Source organism: Entamoeba invadens (assembly GCF_000330505.1).
Source record: "Entamoeba invadens IP1 unplaced genomic scaffold scaff_1105074725543, whole genome shotgun sequence".
NCBI classification, from domain to species: domain Eukaryota; phylum Evosea; order Mastigamoebida; family Endamoebidae; genus Entamoeba; species Entamoeba invadens.
In genome coordinates, this window is record NW_004191832.1 from 92,271 (window position 1) to 111,638 (window position 19,368).

General features: G+C 37.6%; 7 protein-coding genes across 7 annotated transcripts; 3 read left to right on the forward strand and 4 right to left on the reverse strand.

Moving 5' to 3' along the window:
• Positions 1-660: 660 nt before the first annotated feature.
• EIN_281220 (multidrug resistance-associated protein, putative) lies at positions 661-4,833 on the forward strand (the record flags this gene model as incomplete). Its single annotated transcript, XM_004185059.1, has 1 exon — positions 661-4,833. One exon carries the CDS (start codon positions 661-663, stop codon positions 4,831-4,833), a length of 4,173 nt encoding a protein of 1,390 aa, XP_004185107.1.
• Positions 4,834-5,492: 659 nt separating this feature from the next.
• On the reverse strand, positions 5,493-7,946 carry EIN_281230 (hypothetical protein; the record flags this gene model as incomplete). Its single annotated transcript, XM_004185060.1, has 1 exon — positions 5,493-7,946. The coding sequence occupies one exon, from the start codon at positions 7,944-7,946 to the stop codon at positions 5,493-5,495; it is 2,454 nt and encodes an 817-aa protein (XP_004185108.1).
• Positions 7,947-9,356: 1,410 nt separating this feature from the next.
• On the forward strand, positions 9,357-10,976 carry EIN_281240 (actin binding protein, putative; the record flags this gene model as incomplete). The annotated part of the gene is made up of 1 exon (XM_004185061.1): positions 9,357-10,976. One exon carries the CDS (start codon positions 9,357-9,359, stop codon positions 10,974-10,976), a length of 1,620 nt encoding a protein of 539 aa, XP_004185109.1.
• Positions 10,977-11,335: 359 nt separating this feature from the next.
• On the reverse strand, positions 11,336-14,351 carry EIN_281250 (nuclear transcription factor, X-box binding protein, putative; the record flags this gene model as incomplete). The annotated part of the gene is made up of 2 exons (XM_004185062.1): positions 11,336-13,854; positions 13,988-14,351. 2 exons carry the CDS (start codon positions 14,349-14,351, stop codon positions 11,336-11,338), a joined length of 2,883 nt encoding a protein of 960 aa, XP_004185110.1.
• Positions 14,352-14,748: 397 nt separating this feature from the next.
• EIN_281260 (hypothetical protein) lies at positions 14,749-17,049 on the forward strand (the record flags this gene model as incomplete). Its single annotated transcript, XM_004185063.1, has 1 exon — positions 14,749-17,049. One exon carries the CDS (start codon positions 14,749-14,751, stop codon positions 17,047-17,049), a length of 2,301 nt encoding a protein of 766 aa, XP_004185111.1.
• Positions 17,050-17,242: 193 nt separating this feature from the next.
• EIN_281270 (COP9 signalosome complex subunit, putative) lies at positions 17,243-18,187 on the reverse strand (the record flags this gene model as incomplete). The annotated part of the gene is made up of 1 exon (XM_004185064.1): positions 17,243-18,187. One exon carries the CDS (start codon positions 18,185-18,187, stop codon positions 17,243-17,245), a length of 945 nt encoding a protein of 314 aa, XP_004185112.1.
• Positions 18,188-18,707: 520 nt separating this feature from the next.
• EIN_281280 (hypothetical protein) lies at positions 18,708-19,234 on the reverse strand (the record flags this gene model as incomplete). The annotated part of the gene is made up of 2 exons (XM_004185065.1): positions 18,708-19,040; positions 19,085-19,234. 2 exons carry the CDS (start codon positions 19,232-19,234, stop codon positions 18,708-18,710), a joined length of 483 nt encoding a protein of 160 aa, XP_004185113.1.
• Between the last annotated feature and the right edge of the window lie 134 nt (positions 19,235-19,368).

Genomic DNA, 19,368 nt, shown 5'->3' on the forward strand with positions numbered 1-19,368 from the left:
TATTTGACAACCAACCATTATAATTACAACTAAATTTTCTACACGTTTATTTTTATTAAAGTATAGTTTATGAAATAATTTAATTTGTTTCCAATTATATTTAATGAATGTTATTTTTCGGGGTTTTTTTATTTTAAGAAAAATATTTTTGGATTAAATTGTTTACAAAAAAACATAAAACTATAAATTTATTAAATAATAATATTATAAAAACTGTCACTTTGTTTTGGAAAAAGGGAACCAATGAAGTTATAAACAAACCATTTTAATTTTTATTAAATCTAATAAATTTTACTATTAATTATAACACCAATTATCATTAACATTTTTTTCTTAAAATAGTTTTCAACCATTGTTTAGTTATCCGTTTTTTGAATTAAACAAAGTTAATACCATATTATAAAACAAATCATTAAAAATAACAATGAAAATTAATTTTATTATTAATGATAATAATTAGTCATACGAATTATCAGTATATTTACTCCTCATATTTTTATTGCCACTTGTTTCAAACAATACAAACAACTATAATAAAACTATTTATTTAAACTATAGTACTCTCTTAGAATCTTCCTGATTTATTTTCCAAAAATAGTGGAATAGTAAACACTGGAAGTTTCTCATATAAAGGAAACCCTATTAGTCTACACTCATTCGATGAGCGATACACACAGTGACAATACTTCTGAAAAGAGTGTTAAGGAAATAGAAATGTTAGAAGAACAAACTACTGCTCCTGTGCCCCTTTCAAAAACACCAAACATTCATTCGAGTCTTTTTTCACAAGGAGACGAAGAAGAAAGACCACCTAAGAAACATCCCAACTTGTTTAATTTGTTCTTGTTCCGTCGGTCTGTGAAACAAATAATGAAAGGGAGGAAAGGGAGTTTAAATGTCGAGGACATAGGGGAGATGCCCAGTAATTTAGATATTGATGGGTCATATGGACGACTTCTCAAATTGTGGGACAAAGAGTCTCAAAAGAAGAGTCCATCTTTAATTAAGGTGGTGATACAAAGAGAATTCTGGACTATTCTCTTCTCATTTATTGCTATTTGCATCTCACAGACTGCGATGTTGGCATTCCCAGTGTTACTAATTTTCATAGTAAGATGGGTCAACTCAAATGAACCAAAGATTTGGCTTGGATTTGTGTATGCCATCATAGTGTTAGCCACACAGTTGACTGACTCATTCACATTTGAGTTCTGTATTAAATGGGTCTTCACCTTATCCCTTCGTATTCGAAATGGGTTAATTGGCTTAATCTTCAACAAGGCGTTAAAACTGAATTCTGCAGGTATTGAAGACACTGGCAAGTTAGTGAATTTGATGAGCAACGACGCACAAATATTAGTCGAAGCACTCCCGTCTGTAATTTTGGGAGGTGCAGCTCCAATAATGTTTGTATGTGTATTTATAGCACTTGGCATCTTTGTGAGGATCTGGTGTTTAATACCACTTGGGGTGTTAATAGTTGGTCTTATTTTAAATGCACTCTTTGGTCAAGGAATAGGCAAGTTTTACGGAAAGTTCACCTTCTGGAAAGACAAGCGACTTGGGTTCTTCGGGGAGATCATCCACAACATCAAATTTGTGAAGTACAATGGGTGGGAAGATTCTATGAAGACTCGTCTTGATAAACTCCGTAAAAGGGAGTTAATCCGACTCGTTGCCTTTGGGATGTTTAAAGCGTGTTTAATCACACTGATGGTTGAAATCGGGCCTTTCATGTCATTTTTAATGTTCTTGACTATGGTACTTAATAAGGTAGAATTAGACGTCGAAACAGTCTTTGCTTGTATGGCTATTTTTAACTCAATAAAACTCCCCTTCCAAAGCTTTGGCTTTTTGATAGCGTGTCTTACTACTATTAAAGTCTCATTAACGCGTATCCTTAACTTCTTGAAAACACCAGAAATAACACCAAATGTCAATTCTGAAGATTTGAAGCAACAAAGCGCTTCACAGAGTGAAGAAAACTCCCCACAAACCGTCTCGAGTAATAACTCCATCGAACTTAAAGATGTCAATTTTAATTTCCCAAATGGAGAAACGGCGTTTTCATGTGACGAATTGAACATTCAAAAAGGTGAATTAGTCTGTGTATTAGGGAGTGTTGGCTCTGGCAAGTCTTCCTTTGTTTTGAGTCTACTGGGTGAATTAGAAAGGACAGCCGGTACTTCTACTATTCGTGGGAAGACTTCATATGCCTCACAAACGGCGTGGTTGATGAATACAACGATACGAGAGAACATCACCTTCTTATCTCCCTATGATGAAGAGAAGTACAACTCCGTCGTCTACAACTCTTGTTTAACACGTGATCTGCAGATATTAAAAGGTGGTGATATGTATGAAGTAGCCGAGAGAGGTGCAAATCTATCAGGAGGACAACGCCAGCGGATATCAATAGCAAGAGCTCTGTATAGTGCGCAGGATATCGTCATCTTTGATGATCCACTGAGTGCAGTCGACTTCCAAGTTGGTTCCTTTATCTTTGAAAAGGCGATGGAGAATTATTTGAAGAACAAGACGCGAATTATCGTGACAAACCAGACGTATTTCATTGACAAAGCAGACCGCATTATAGTCATAGAAAACAAGAAAATAGCGTTCAATGGGAGTCTTGAAAACTTAAAGAAGAGTGACATCTCAGCCTCCCAATTTGTGAAGACGGTGACTAATAAGAAGGACACCAAAAAGAAAGAAGGTGAGAAGGAAGAGACTGTCCCCCAAGATGTTGGAGCCAGTGAAATGGAAGATGAGCTTCGTGAGAAAGGGCGAGTGTCTTGGCGGGTCTATTACAAGTATTTAAAGTATGGTGGGATCATATTCTTCTTATTAGCAATGATACCATTTGCGATGCGAATTGGGTCGATGATCACATACAACTTATTCCTCTCCTATTGGAGTAATGGCATCAACGAAAACAACAAACAAGGCGATTTAAAGTGGTTCTATGCACATTTATACTCCTTTGCTGCAGACTTTGTGCTCATGTATTTCACAATCACAGTGATGCTCTTTTATGGTGCGTCGTCTTCAATACACTTACACCAGAATTTGATAAAGCGGATATTGGGGACGAAGCTCTCATTTTTTGATGTGACGCCAATAGGGAGAATCGTGAATTACTTCTCGCGCGACTTCCATTTGATCGACTCGAGAATTCCGTCCCAAATAGACCAATTTATTGGACAGTGTTGTGCGATCATATCAGTGTGTGTGATCATCTCCATAGCGTCGTATTACCTTATAATAGTGTTGGTAGTAGTCTTCATAGTCTTTATGATCTTCCACAACTTCTTCATTCGTTCGTCCATAGAGATGCAGAGACTCGAAGGGTTAACACGTTCTCCCATATTCATTCACTTCGACCAGACATTACTTGGTCTCTCCACAGTAAGAACCTCAAATGGGCAAGACGTCTTCATGAAAGCACTGATCAAGAAAATGCGAAACAACACTCTGGCGTATTACACACTGCAGATGGCAAAGATCTGGTATTCACAACGCCTCGAGTGGTTAGGGTTCACTATCTCCACATTAACAGTCTTACTGATAGTCATCCTCAAAAGTTGGTTTACCGTCGACACGGGCTTTGCTGCGACTGCTCTCATGAATGTCACGAGTATCCCCGCACTCGTCTTGACCTTCGCACAGAACATTTTAGAGTTAGAAATCACTATGCAATCGACTGAGAGGGTTCTTGAGCTCCAAAAGATCCCCAAAGAGGAGGTCCCAGAGATTGCCAACAATTATGAAGATGTCCCGAGTACATGGCCTTCAAGTGGGACAATAGAATTGGACGACTACCAATTCAAATATAGAGAGAACCTTCCATTAGTCTTGAAAGGGGTATCTGTGCACATCCAAGACAAAGAAAAGATAGGGATAGTAGGACGTACGGGGTCTGGGAAGTCGACGATGATGGCTGGACTTTTTAGAATTGAGAATCCTGCGGGTGGGCGGATCTTAGTGGACAACATAGACATCATGAAGATACCATTAAAAATTCTTCGAACAAAGATGTGTATATTACCACAAGAAGCCACAATGTTCAGTGGGACTATTCGAGACAATTTAGACCCAACTTTGAAGAAGACTGAAGAGGACATGCTCCGTGTACTTCAATTAGTTCATGTCAATAGAAAATTAGATGACCCAGTCACGGAAAATGGAGAGAACTTCTCACTTGGTGAACGACAGATGATATGTATGGCTCGGGCGCTACTGAAGAATGCCAAAATCCTTATCATGGACGAGGCTACAGCGTCAATTGATATCCAGACGGACATCATGATCCAAGAAATGGTCAGAACGAACTTCACGGAATGCACTGTGCTGACTATTGCTCATCGACTCCACTCGATTATGGACGCCACTAAAGTGATGGTCTTCGACAATGGAAAATTAATGGAGAACGACAAACCAATCAATTTAATAGAAGATAAAGAAACTATCTTCTCTAATTTAGTTATGCAGTCGGGGTGCCCTGAAGAACTGAAACGACTTGCACTCGGACAGGCGTCGATTTCGGAAACTCTGAAATCGAAAAATGACCGCGAAAGGATGGAAAACGAACAAGAAAAGAATGATGAAGAAACAATGACAAATACAAGTGAAAAAGACATATTACTTGTGAAACAAAAAGACGCGTTGTCAGACAGTAGTTCAAGCGACAAAGTAAAAGACATCGTTATTGACTTGGACGTCGTGAAGAATAAAAAAGACGTACAACTGTTGGCACTGTCACCACTGCCAACTGACACAGATGTTTCGAAAAAAGAGAGATCAAATGATTCATCTTCAACTTCGAGTGACTAGTCACATCTGTGGTGACAAGAATTGTTTTTTGATTGATTTTTTTATTGTACATTGCTTGTTAGAATGATACCATTTAGTATAATAAAATATATTATTATTAATAATATAATTTATAGTCAATACTAATACGATTATTTATTATTTATTATTTATTATTTATTATTTATTATTTATTATTTATTATTTATTATTTATTATTTATTATTTATTATTTATTATTTATTATTAATTATTAATTATTTATATGAAAAAATAGTTTTAAAGGTTTTTGTGGTTTTTTAAACTATTAATTAATTAATAATAATGATACTATTAAATAATAAATATATTATATCTAATAATATAATAATGTAGTAACAAAACTACTTTTAATTATAATACCAATTAACAATTGTTGTTACATTTTATATAGTATAAAAACAATAATTGAACTATTTTAAAATAAATTAAACTTTATAAATAAATATAATTATACTAAATACTATTATAATACAACCCAAAATTTATTATTAAGTAATTAAAGTTTAAAAATAATAATTTAACTATTTAAATTTTTTAAATAATAATTTATAAATTTAGTAATGATTTATAAATCATAAAAATGAATTAAAATTTATAAACTATAAAAACATGACAAAATGATGAAAAAAGAAAATCAATTAGTTGACTGTTTGTTTGAAAGGAGACCCCTTAATGTGTCTTCTATTCAACTTGCAGTTAATGAAGTACTTTCCTTTCACAGCGGGCAAAGTATAAGAAATGAAGTACTTTCCTTCTCCGAGGTGTTTTACGACGATAGTTTGACCTTCGACCTTACCTTCTGGTCCTTCCAAGTCGACAGCGAATTTTGCTTTTCCGTCTGCCTGGACTTGTCCTCTTCTATTTTTGGCTTGAATAACAAAGCAGAAGTTTTCAACACCGGTCTCATCTGGATCGGCGTCTTCTTCGATGTCCAAGTAATATGGTGACTTGGCGACCTTTTCTTTATTCAATGTGACTTTGACTCTGACTTGACCGGCTTCAGCCTTATAATGGACTTCATAAGTGCCATCTTCCTTATCGACTACAGTGCATGGGATCCCTCCTTTTTCTTTTTGAGCGACTTTTTTGCCTTCAATCTCTTTGTTTTCTTCTTGTTGCTCTTCTTGAACGGCTGGGACTTCTTCGCCCTCTTCGTGCAAGATAGCGAAGTCCTCGTCGACTTCTCCTTCCTTCTCTTCTTCAGAAGAGTCTGATGAGGAGCTTGAACTGGACTCCTTCTTCTCTTTCTTCTTCTTTTTATCAGACTCTTTGACTTGATCGATGACGACTTGGAATGGATGTCCACCATTCTTGACGTCTTCACCTTTATAGTCTTTAGCTGTGATAACAAAGACGTTATCAACTTGATCATTTGGTCTTTCAATTCCTTGTCCAGTGACAGTGCATTTCTTCGCAGAGACTCCGTCAAGGATTTCAGGATGATAGACAGATCCTTTAATGTCTTTGAACTCTTCTGGGTTCTCTGGGTCTTTCAATTGGACGGTAACGTCATAGACACCTGGGACTTTAGCTTTGTACTTGACATCATACTTCCCGTTTCCTCTATCAATCACTTTTGGCTTCTGTTCCTTTCCTTCTGGGTTCTTGACAACGACAACAAATGTGTCGCCTCCCTTCTCGCACTTTTTGCCTTCCGGGGTGACTCCCTGGATTCTGAAGACGGGGCTTTTGTCAATGGAAATGTTGCCATCGACTCCCGGGCCAAAGGCGTATGACTCTCCAATGCAAGCGGTGGTTGGGTCTTGGAAGACTTTGCATTTGTATGGAGCGTCCTTGATAGCCTTTCCGTCCAAAGTAATGAAGACGGTATCAATGCCTGGGACTGGGGTATAGCTTCCCGTGTATGTTCCATCTTCATTGTTCTTAATTTCAACTGGAAGTTCTTCTCCTTTAGGATCTCTGACAATCACTTTGAAGTCTTCTGTTGAGGATGGGACGGGGACATTCGCTTTGTTAACAGAGTGAATGACAAACTCAACGGGGCCTGTGCCTGCATTGCACTCTTGTACACCAGCACCGTCAGCATATGTATAAGTCGGATCGGCTTTGGCGGGGTTAATAAGTGCTTCACATGGTGACTGCTTAAGTTGCTTGTCTTCATAAAAGACTTCAACTTTGTGTTTGCCCGGGACCTGTGGGATGTATGTCATATCATATGTGCCATTCCCATTGTCTTTCACTTCGACTGGAACTTCATTGCCATTGGGATCAGTGACTTTACCAATAAAGTTGTGTCCACCTTCAGTAATGTTGTTGCCCATCTTGTTAACAGCAATCACTTTGAATGTGTCCGGTACTAACACTTCACCAGTCTTAATGCCTTCTCCTTCAATAATACACTTCTCGGTGTCCGGAGTCTTCTTCATCATCATATCATTCAACATCTTCTCCTTTTCAGCCTCGTAGTGTCTGAAGTAAGAGACATAAGCCATGACAGACAAGTCATCTGGTTCAGGAAGTGCCATATCCGCTGCATCAATGATGGCGGGGATGTTCATCTTGTCTTCAGCAATTTGTTGGCCATATTTAATACGTTCAGCTCCAGTCTCTTTGTTCTCAGACTCACCCATATCGATGAATTCTGGTTCTAAAGCTTTGATGAGTTCATTCAATGTATCACCTGTGTTCCAGTCACTCTTGAAATTGGTGATCTTCTTTGGCGCAATTTTAGAATTGACCCAGTCCAAAAGTGCTTGTGTTGACGCATCCATCTTATTTGCAGCAATTTGATACTTCAAAATTAACACCCAAAGAAGTCCAAGAATCAACTTCAAGTCACCTTCAAAGATGTTTTGTGCATCAATGTTGACCAACTTAATACCATCAGCTACAATGAACTTGAGTGCTTGTTCCAAGTTCTCTAATTTTGCGATTTTCATCTTTGGTTGTTTGTTGAACTTGAAACTGACTTTCTTCTTGGTGAGTGCTTCAAACAAAGAAATGAGGATGATACCGTCGCTCAAATCCTTTTCAACATCGTTGATCACATAAGTGCCAGCCAACTGGACATTGGCCCACTTTGTGAATGTCTTCTTTTGGGTCATAACCCATTGCGGTTGCTTCTCAGCCATTTTTTGTGTGTTTTTTAGAGTTGAAACTTTTATAGATGCTGTCTTATTATTTTTGGTCTTTAATTAGTTCACGGCCCATTTTTTAGTTGAAAAGCAGTTTCACCTCTTCTTTTCTTTTACACGTGTCGACAAATGCAACAAAAGCAAATTTTATTTTTCTCTTTTGTTTTTGGTTTATTTCAAATGAACTTGTATGTTTTGAATCACTTTTGTAGGTTGTATTACCGACATTATATCACTTTTCTTTACCACATGGAAAGATAGAAGTTAACACAGAAGAAATGAGTTATTTTTAAGCCAGTTTTTATGTTCATTCGTTCATTGGAGGCGGAAATATGAGATTTGTGGTAAATGCGTATCAAATGTTCAAAAAAAGCCCATTTCAGCACTTTTATCTTTTTGAGGTGGATTTTTATTGAAGTGAATTTTTTTCATTTGAGTTGAAAATGTAATAGCACTATAGTATTGTTATTTTATTATTAGTCAATAGTAATATCTATGTAAATGAACAACAACAAATACCAAATTTGGAAGATTTTGTTTAGCCACGTTGTATCAGAAATGATAAAATGCAGAAATGTTTTAATTAAACGAAGTCAATGCAAAATGATTATTTAAAACGCAATTTACTGAGTAAAATTGCAAATTTGATTATTCAATACCATTCAAAAATCAAAGAATCAATTCAAATCATTACCAACACTATTTTTAATGCAAATAGTTGCAAGCAAATTGAAACGAAATGCAGGAAATACCAGTCATAAACGAAATATAGAGTCATTTGCAACACGTTGTCTGGTCTGTAACGTTGTCTGCCGATTTTTAGACCATTATAAATGGAATATTTCGGGAATTTTTTTGAATAACCCCAAAATCATTGTTTCAATATTTTTCTTGTTTTTTTCATCTTTACCTAATTCCCGTTTTTTTAAAACAAAAATCAATTATTTTTTGTCAAAAAGACAACGTTTGGGGAACAGACAACGTTTATCGACTGACTCTAAGTAAAAGAATCGACTTGATTGACCATAAACAAAAAGTGAAAAAAAGCAAAACACCATTTTTGTGCTCTATGTAAAACGAAAAAATACAACTCATTTGTTATGTCCGAAAAGATATAAAATAACGGGAATGGTCTACTCTTCATTTTCACTCACAAATATATATTTTATAAAATAACCAGATTAAACAATTTGTCTCTATTTATCCATTTTTGAATATTAACCGTGTAAAAGACAATGTAAGTGACCCAAAAGGACATTTTTAATACCAATCTTAACCTCCGTGTTAACAAACTCTAATCTAAATAAATGAACTTTATAATCAACGTGTCACCGTATTAGCCGTTTTTTTAAAAAAAAGTTGGATAGAGCATCTATAAAAGTTTCAACTCTAAAAAACACACAAAAAATGGCTGAGAAGCAACCGCAATGGGTTATGACCCAAAAGAAGACATTCACAAAGTGGGCCAATGTCCAGTTGGCTGGCACTTATGTGATCAACGATGTTGAAAAGGATTTGAGCGACGGTATCATCCTCATTTCTTTGTTTGAAGCACTCACCAAGAAGAAAGTCAGTTTCAAGTTCAACAAACAACCAAAGATGAAAATCGCAAAATTAGAGAACTTGGAACAAGCACTCAAGTTCATTGTAGCTGATGGTATTAAGTTGGTCAACATTGATGCACAAAACATCTTTGAAGGTGACTTGAAGTTGATTCTTGGACTTCTTTGGGTGTTAATTTTGAAGTATCAAATTGCTGCAAATAAGATGGATGCGTCAACACAAGCACTTTTGGACTGGGTCAATTCTAAAATTGCGCCAAAGAAGATCACCAATTTCAAGAGTGACTGGAACACAGGTGATACATTGAATGAACTCATCAAAGCTTTAGAACCAGAATTCATCGATATGGGTGAGTCTGAGAACAAAGAGACTGGAGCTGAACGTATTAAATATGGCCAACAAATTGCTGAAGACAAGATGAACATCCCCGCCATCATTGATGCAGCGGATATGGCACTTCCTGAACCAGATGACTTGTCTGTCATGGCTTATGTCTCTTACTTCAGACACTACGAGGCTGAAAAAGCCAAAACAGCAGCGGACCCAGCAAAGACATATGCTGAAGGTCCCGGTGTAGAAGGTGGGTGCAAGACATGTGACACTGCGAAGTTTGTCGTACACGCTTTGAAGTCGAATGGCGCTCCATACACATTAGAGAAAGTACCATTTGAAGTGAAAATCACTGATCCTGAAGGCAAAGAGATTGAGCCTAAGGTAGAGAGAGGTGAGAATGGGTTATTTAATGTTGATTATATGCCAACGAAGCCTGGGAAGTACAATGTCTCTGTCTGCATTCAAAGTGCGGAGACTAATAAAATCGAGCCCATTAAAGGGTCTCCATATACTCCAGAGATCTTAGCTGGTATTAGTGGAGCCAACTGTTTAGTTAGTGGACCCGGTGTAGATGGTGGTGATGAGTTAGATGACTGCAACGATGCCGAATTTACTATTCAAGCCAAAGACATTGAAGGCAATGAAATCAAAGAAGGAGGTGCCGAGTTTGAAGTGAAAGTCCATGACCCAAGTGGGGAAGACATGGAATGTGAAGTGAAGGATAACGGCGATGGGACTTATTCATGTAAATATGCCCCAGACTGCCCGGGTGTCTATTCAGTCGATATCGATTTGAAGAATGACACTCACGACAAAGTCGGGAAAGCTCCTTATGAAGTCTCCGTTGGCGAAGGTGTCGATAACAACTCAACTGGTGTCGATTTCTTCCAATTCACTATCAACGCTCGTACTAAAAAGGGACAAGCTGTCAAACCAGGTAATGCTACTTTCTCAGTCAAAATCGTCCACGAAAGCGGAACTGAAATCCCTCAGGAAAATATCAAAATCGAAAATTTGGAGGAGGCCAAGTATCGCGTCACTTACAAAACCGGTGAGACTGGCGACTATACTATTCACTGCTTGTTGAATAACAGAGACATTAAGGGTTCGCCTTGGGTCCAGACTTGCTAATTTGTCCTCATTGATTCTTTCTTCAATTTATTCGTCTTGTAATGGTTCATCTAGTACTTTTTTTAATAAAACGACTTTAATTAAACTTATAGTTTTAATAATTATTAAGTCTATTTATTACCATTAAATTATTATTTAATTATTATTATTATAGTATTACAATTACAATATTATTATTAAATTATTACTAATTAATTACTATAATCAAACTATTGTTTTTTAATTATTAGTATTAAACTATTATTATTAAACTATTTTAACTTGTTTGTTATTAGTAATATTAATAATTACTAATTAATTATTAATATTAAACTATTTTAAATGGTTTGTTATCAAACAGAAGTAATTCAAGTCAATTTTCAAATCTTCTTTATTTTAGGGTCTATGGGATACATCTTAGCTTCAAAGTATAATTGCGCACTTGCTTTTGGCCCAATGACATCTCGACGTGTAGTATGTAAGATGACAATGACAGACTTGTTCCGTATCTTTTCAAGTTGTTGACCAGAGACTTTCCCTTTAAATTCAAACATGTCACCATCATCTCTCACATTTCTTGAAAGTGTGACTTCAAAGGCACTCTCTGCACTTTCACCGATTTGAATAGCAACAGCAAACATCAGAATGTCTTTGTGCTTGCCCACATTTTTGTTTATCAAAGTCTTTGAGACTGTCACTTCGACATCAATTTGTTTAATGAAGAACCCTTTCTCCTCTTTTAAGTCGAGTTTGAGTATTTCGCCGTCTAAAACCCTCTTGAAGACTGTTCTGTAATTGCTCAACACGTTTCTGATATACCCATTTGCGTACTTCAGAATCGTGTACGTCGCGCTTTGTTGGAACTTCTTTGAAAGCAAGAAATAGACAAACTTGACTCCATCCTTTGTGAACTTCTTATCTAAATCGTACAGATTGATTTCTTTCGCTATTTTCACGATGTTGTCGTCGCGAATGAGCGCGCCGCCAAGTCGCTTAAATTCCTTGACGGCGTACTCTATCGCGTTTTTGTCGTTAAAAAAGACCAAAAAGTTCTGCCAGTCGACGTGGATGTTTTTCGAGATGTATCGCATTCTTTTAAGTAAATCTATGATACCATCATATCCGTCGTCGGAGACTCGAGTTAAGTGTATTACATACTCCCCTTCCCCGTCACTTTCTTGTATCACAACATTGGCGATGAACGGCGTTTTAGTGATTGTGACTTCAGACCTTCGTTCTAAAAGTGACTCTGTTAAGCTAGGAGTAGCCATTGTACTCTCTGGAGTTCTTGTAACAGTAAACACAGTAGTCTTTTTGTCTTTCATTTCAGTCACTGTGACATTGTAATATTGAGCTAAGTGATATACAAAGAACGAAAAGAGTACACTCTTCCCAGAAATAATAAGAGAAGGCTCTACTGCTTGTGTCAAATACTCCCGTAAAGCACTCTCAAATGTCTTTCCAAGTTTCCCAACAGACTCGAGTAAGACTAACATCCATAACGGATACTTCACCTTTCTCTCTGGGATATTGTACACTACTACTTGACACTCTTCCCCACACTCTAACACTTTCTCTACATATGGATGAGCCTTACACCCACCACATTTCTCGACGCTCTTGCGCTTCCCACACTTACACGTATACTCGACATATTCTTCACATACTGTTTCAGGGCATAAAGATGTGCCATGACATGGTAATGTACATAAGTGATTGCAATACATCTTTTTCCGCCCACATCGATAAGGACACGGGTATGTCACACATTCTGTACTATTCTCTACTACACTTATTGGCTCAACACAACACCCAGAGTGACACACTCGTTGGCAGAAATGGACTCCACAACTCATCGGCTTCAAACACTTCTCGCCACATGAAGCAGATTCTATGTAACAACACACACGCACTCGTCCCTTCCCACAAAAACACTTTTTCTCAACAAGTTCAGTGCATTTCGGACACTCCCCAAAGTGGCACTTGTGGTTCTCAGACTTGTGTCCACAGGGTCGGACTTTTTCACATAAATAATTGCACTGTGGGGGCTGCGTGCCACATAACACCGGCGGACTGATTTGAGTTTTACCACAAGCACACGTCAGTGGTGTTAAAAGGACTTGCCGACATTGCGGACACTTCTTCTTCCCATGACACAACTCGCGACAGATATGCCCACATGGAAGTGTCTTCCCACAGAATTCAAAGCACGTGTGAATGTCGGAAGTACTATTTCCTCTCCCAGGACAACACTTTCTTTGACATTTATGAACTCCACACGACAGTAGAGTCCCACACACTTCATCACAATTGGGAACTTCCTCTCCACATTTCACTACAAACTCCTTCGCACCACACGGACACTTTTTAATCTCCGTGTGACTACATACACACTCTCCATAATGGCATTCTAATATACAATTATGACCACATGGTAATCCTCGACCACACACTTTGTGACATACAGGAAGCGCGTCAAGACATGTTCTTCTTTCAACATGAACAGCTCCACACGCACACTTTGTGATGGATATTGGGGTTGGACAGTCACCACATGGTCCTGAATGACACGGTCTTTGACAGTAATGATTCCCACACGACAAGACACGCCCACACACTTTATCACACGAGAAATACCCCTTTGTGACTGAATCGCAAATCACCTCACCACAACACAAATCCTTTTCACTCCGTCCACAGTAACACGTCTTGTGGACCTTCGCAGGACACGTCGGACACTTCCCAGAGTGACACAAAGCAGTGCATACGTGTCCACATGGAAGAGGCTTTAAACACATGTTACCACAGGAACGTGAGGACTCCTCATCACAACACCCCAACTGTATTTGGTTCCGTCCACAGAAGCACGTCACAGTCTTCCCTCCGGCGGTGCAAGGACCTTCTTATAAGTTTTGTTCTATAACACATTTATTAATAATGTATGGTTTTGTTATAGAACATTAATTAATAAAATATAGTTTTGTTCAAAACCATACTTTATTAGTAAAATTATAGTTAAATATAGAACAAACCACAGGGACCAGGATGGCACTTTGCAGTGCATGGGTGCTTGCACGAAGTCCCAACACGCAGTTTACCACAGATGTCGCCACAGCAGTGAGCAGACTCAAATCGCGACCCATCAGTGTGTTTCCCACAATAACATGAAGGCTTTGGTGGCGATGAAAATTGAAGCCGACAGACGGGACACGACCAACTCGGCTTGTCTGTCGCCCAATTCGAAACACACTGGAAGTGCACAACAGTATAGCATCGAGGACATGGCCAGATCCGTTGAAACTTGAATATCGGAGACATACAAATAACACATTCATACGTCTGTTTGTTGAGACGGTCCATGATGTCTATGCCTTGTGGAGTTGGTGCTTTAGACATGTTCAACTTCTTTGATTATTTTGTTCATCTTTTGAGGCTTGACTTAGTCTGATTTTCTTTTCAAATGAAAGGGGCATCCCGTCACGTCATAACGGGGTCAAGTGTACTTGTGTTTGTTATAATACCAAAAATTATAATTTACTATACTATTTACTATACTATTATAATTTATAATGATTAATTATTTTATATATTATTTACTATAATTAAATGAAAGTACTATATATTAATTACCAAATGAACTAAACAAGATATTAAAATAGAACTATATAATAATAATACCATATAAGTATTTTTTTGGATAATTGAAGTAAACTAAATAAATAGTAATAATTATAATATTATATTGATAAAGAATGAAAGAAATAAAAAAGAAAACGAATTAAAAAAGTTACTAATGTCACAAAACAGTGTCGAGCTGATTAAACAAGAGCTCAATGAAAGCGGCTGGGAAGAAATTCCGGCCAAAGACCCGTACTATAAAATCCGGACTAAAAACTATGGGAAGGCGTCGTTAGAGTGTATTTTTAAAGTCGAACCCACACAAGCGGACTATTATGAATTGTTTCAAAGCCCTGAGGCTGTTTCGACGTGGTACCCCTTTCTCCATTCAGTTGTTAAAAAAGACGGGGAGTATACTGGGATGTTTTTAAGCCCAACTGCACAAACGTTTCTACCATTTCAGTTTCAATATGATGTTCAGAAGACTTCTGAAGGGGTGTATGTCGTATTAATAGGTACTCCAACGATATTTATCTATATTGATATTAAAACGAGTGAAATCCACATCATTTACTCTTTACATGCTGTTCGAAGTCAATTAATGTCGTCTTGTTACTTGATCTTTAAGTGTTTGGAAGACATCTTATCTCGCGATGAAGACGTCAAGATCAGAAATGCCATTGAACAAGTGTGTTACCCGCATTACACCACACCCCCATTAAGTCGCTATATCCACGAATCGCAGCGCGTTCGAATCACTGCAAACGAAGACGGCGATGAAATGTTCATCCAAGCTGACTTACGCATTCCTTTGCGGCCACAGACCTTCTTCGAGATCATGACTTCTCGCAACGCTTTGACTTCAATCACTACAGAGAATGAGATGGTTAAAGAGTCCAGAATATTCACTATAAGACACTTCTTGTTCAACACTTTGATACAACCAACAGTCTCCACTGATGTCGTCTTAGCTTACAGACTCACTCAAGAGTGGACTTCTATAGTCTTCAAGTCAATTGAATCGGACTGTTGTTCAAAATCCCACACAAAGACTATTCTTTTCCAAGAGAGTGTTATTAACTTCAGACAATGCGGCGAAGATGACACTCGAGTCCGCTTCTCAGTCTTATTAAGTCTTCCCGTCGTCTCATCTTACCCGCCGCCTCTTAGAGAGAAGTTCTTATCCAATTTGGTCGCTCCAATCCTCTTCTTCTTCGCTACGATAGCAACGCCAATCCCACTTTCAATCCAAAATGTCCCACTCACCGACCAGAACTTCCCCGAGATGACCACAATCGAGTCGATGTCGTCACTTCTCTTGAACGCAATCACTCTTTCTAAGTCAAAGAAGAAACAAGTCACAACACTTCAGTCAATGCCCGAGCAAATTCTTCTCAAGATCTTTGCAAACGTCGGCGTCGATGAGATCAAAAACGTCCAAGAACTCTGCAAACAGTTCTATTCATTAGTGAACGGGTCAATGGCTACAGAGACGTGGAAGGGGATATTTAACTCGACGTGTTACTTCAATGGGAAGGCCACGATGGAGCCGACTAAGGAGAATCTTATGGCCGTCTCGAAGACGCAGAGTCTGTGGAAGTCGACGGACTTCAAACCAAAGACCTTTCAGATCGCAAGTGCTCCCATCACTTGTATTGAGATCGGAAATAGCATCTACTTTGGGACGGACGACGGGGAGCTCCTTGCGACGTCACGCGACGCATTTGATCCGAAGAACTATCATCTCTTCAGTTCGAGTAATGCGTCCAGTGATTCGCGAAGTGAGTCGAAGAGTGACTTCACTGATCGCAGTGGGTATATTGGGATGAAAGAGATCAACTCCGAGATCTGTGTAGTTCAAAAGAGTGGGAAAGCTGGTCGGTTCTATGGCCCGAAGATCGATATGAAGGGCGCTTATGACAAAGCCGATTTCAGTGATGACGGGAAGGTTGTCTTTGGGTGGAAAGATCACATTTTAGTCGTGCAAATGAGCACCGGAGACGTTATCAACAAGTTTATGCCGCATTTGGGGTATGTCACACAAGTGCGACAGATGGGGCACTTGTTTGTGTCTTCCGGAACAGACAAATTAGTCAAATTGTTTGATTCGCGCAGTAAGACGATAACGATGGAGTTACGGGGACATTCCACATCAGTCAAAGGCGTGAATGTTATCGGAGATTGGAGTTTGATATCGTGCGGGGAAGAGAAGGCGACGATATTATGGGACATACGGATGGGCAAAATGGTGACTAAGTCTGACGTCGCGGTCATCCCCACGTGTATGGGGACGTACAATCGAAAGATCGTGTGTGGTGGTGCAAATGGGCAAATCGTTTTACAATGGAATAAGTCGCAGTTACGTGATCGAAGGTACATATTTAAAGTCCCAAATGTACCAACCACAATCAATTTAGATGATCACACCTTACTTGTCGGTACAAATACAGGGACTTTATATCAAGCCGTAGTGTAATTCAGTTTTAGTATTGCAATAGTTCTTATATACTATTTTCTAATACAATATTTTATAGTATAATGTATTAATAATATATACTAGAGAGTATATACTAGAAATTATTAATTAAGTATTAATAAAAATACTAATAAGTACTTTCTACTATTCTTTACTATTATTTAATTATACACAACGAACCCAGCGAAGTCGATTATTTCATTTTCTGGTTGAAAAGGATGTTCTTCAGTTCCAAGGACTTGACGCCACGTTCATTAATCAACTGAATTTCTTTTGCATCATCTAATATAGCGCCACAGGCATCCCCGACGGATTTTCCTTGTCTCTCTTCTTGGAACTTCTCGAACAAGTCGATGACCTTCTCGTCGACCATATCTCGGGATGAGATGATAGCAGTAGCCGACAAGGAGTTGATCCAGTACTCATGCCACAACAGTCTTAAGACGTTGTCGTCCAATTTTGTTTTAAAGATTTCGGTCTTCATAGTGTAATACTGGTCATAACATGATCCAAAGTCTTTCAATTTATCCCGCGGAAGAACTTTTTTGGCTTCTGCAGTTTGCGTTGGCTTAAAACCAGTTGGGAAGGCTCTGAAACTTCCGATTTCGATTTTGTCGTTGGTCGAAGTAGTGACGGGGTCGATGACTATAGCGACCCAAGGGTCTTGAAATGTTTGATGGAGTTGTTCTGTCTTCACGTCGATGGCAGACAACCAACACTTATAACTTGGATGGGAGTGATACCACCCACACAATGGTTCTTTGAACCCAATTTGTTCTGTGAAGTCTCTGTACTCCAATAAGTAACTATCACAAGACTCCGACGCATTCACTCGTGTCTCAGTCCCTTCAACGGGAAGACTAATGACGTCGGTTATGATGAACGCATCACCCTTTGTTTGTCCTTTTAAGATACCCATAATCTCTAATGGCTCACCTTGTTTCGCATGCATCACTATCTTTAACAAAGCTACTGCACTGATTAAACAACGCTTGAAGTAATACGGATCTTTCTTCCACGGCTTCTCTCCAAGAAACTTGTTGTGCTCCTCTTCATTAAAAGAAAGAAGCTCGTCCTCGGGATAGACCTTGACTCCATTCACGGCTTCCCAATCTTTATATGCGGCGTTTTCACTCATCTTGAATTATTCAGTTCTATGTAAATCCTCAAGGTATTGCAGTATAACATTTTTTTGGACATTTTCGTTTGACGCTTTAAATATCAAAGAGAAGAGTGAATGGTATTCCCGTTCATCGGGATATTTCGGAAGAGTAAAAGTTCTTGTAAATAACAAACCTCAAAGTAATAACAAAAGTATTAATTAAAATTATTAATTAAATTATTATTACCAGTATAGTTATTTTAATAGAATTATTCTTTATAAATATTTTTAATTATAAGAGTTTTTTTTTAATTATTTTATATAGTATATTATAGTATATTATAGTATATTATAGTATATTATAGTATATTATAGTATATTATAGTATATTATAATTATTCTTCTAATTAATAAATTAGTAATTTTATTATGATTAAACTAAACTTAATAGTACCTTATTTGAAAGTATAATAGTTTTTTTTTAGTATTAAAATAGTTTTATATCAACTTAGATAGCAATTAACTCAATTAATTAATTCATGAGAACACACCATACTCAATGGTGTGTTCTCATGAAGTCATATAACCAATTAATTTGATTGTACTTATCTTCATCGATATCAACAAACTGGCTTTCGTCGACCAATGTTCGCATCACTTTGAGAACTTCCGATGTGTCGACTAGTGCTCTTGTCTTGTTCTTTTCTTCAATATAAGCAACTACCCAGAGCCCAATTAAGAGTACAATTTGCTCGGTGTTATTACACTCACACAACCCAATTGATTGAGGTATTCCAAAATGAGTTGTTTGCATCATATCATCGTATTCAAGCAATTTTACCTCTTCTTTGACATTTTCAATCACCACAGAGTACTCTTCTATACTTCCCTTAACTCCTTTGCTGCTATATATATGAAATTTTGGTTAAGCACTGGCAAAGGGCTTATATCACTTTTGGGATTCATTCCTAACGTTATCGTGTCACTTAAATCGTCGAGAATATTCTTGAGGAGAACTCCTGTGTACTTCTCGGGATGGTGTGTTGTTGGTACGGAGGAGTCTGAATCAGATGATGACATCATTTTTGAGTTTTGATGTTCTTTGTGTTATTTATAAACTATTACATCATTGTTTTATATAGTTCATATTACTATATATATATTACTTGTATTATTTTATAACTTTTAATTATTTTGTTGTTAAAGTAAAATTATAA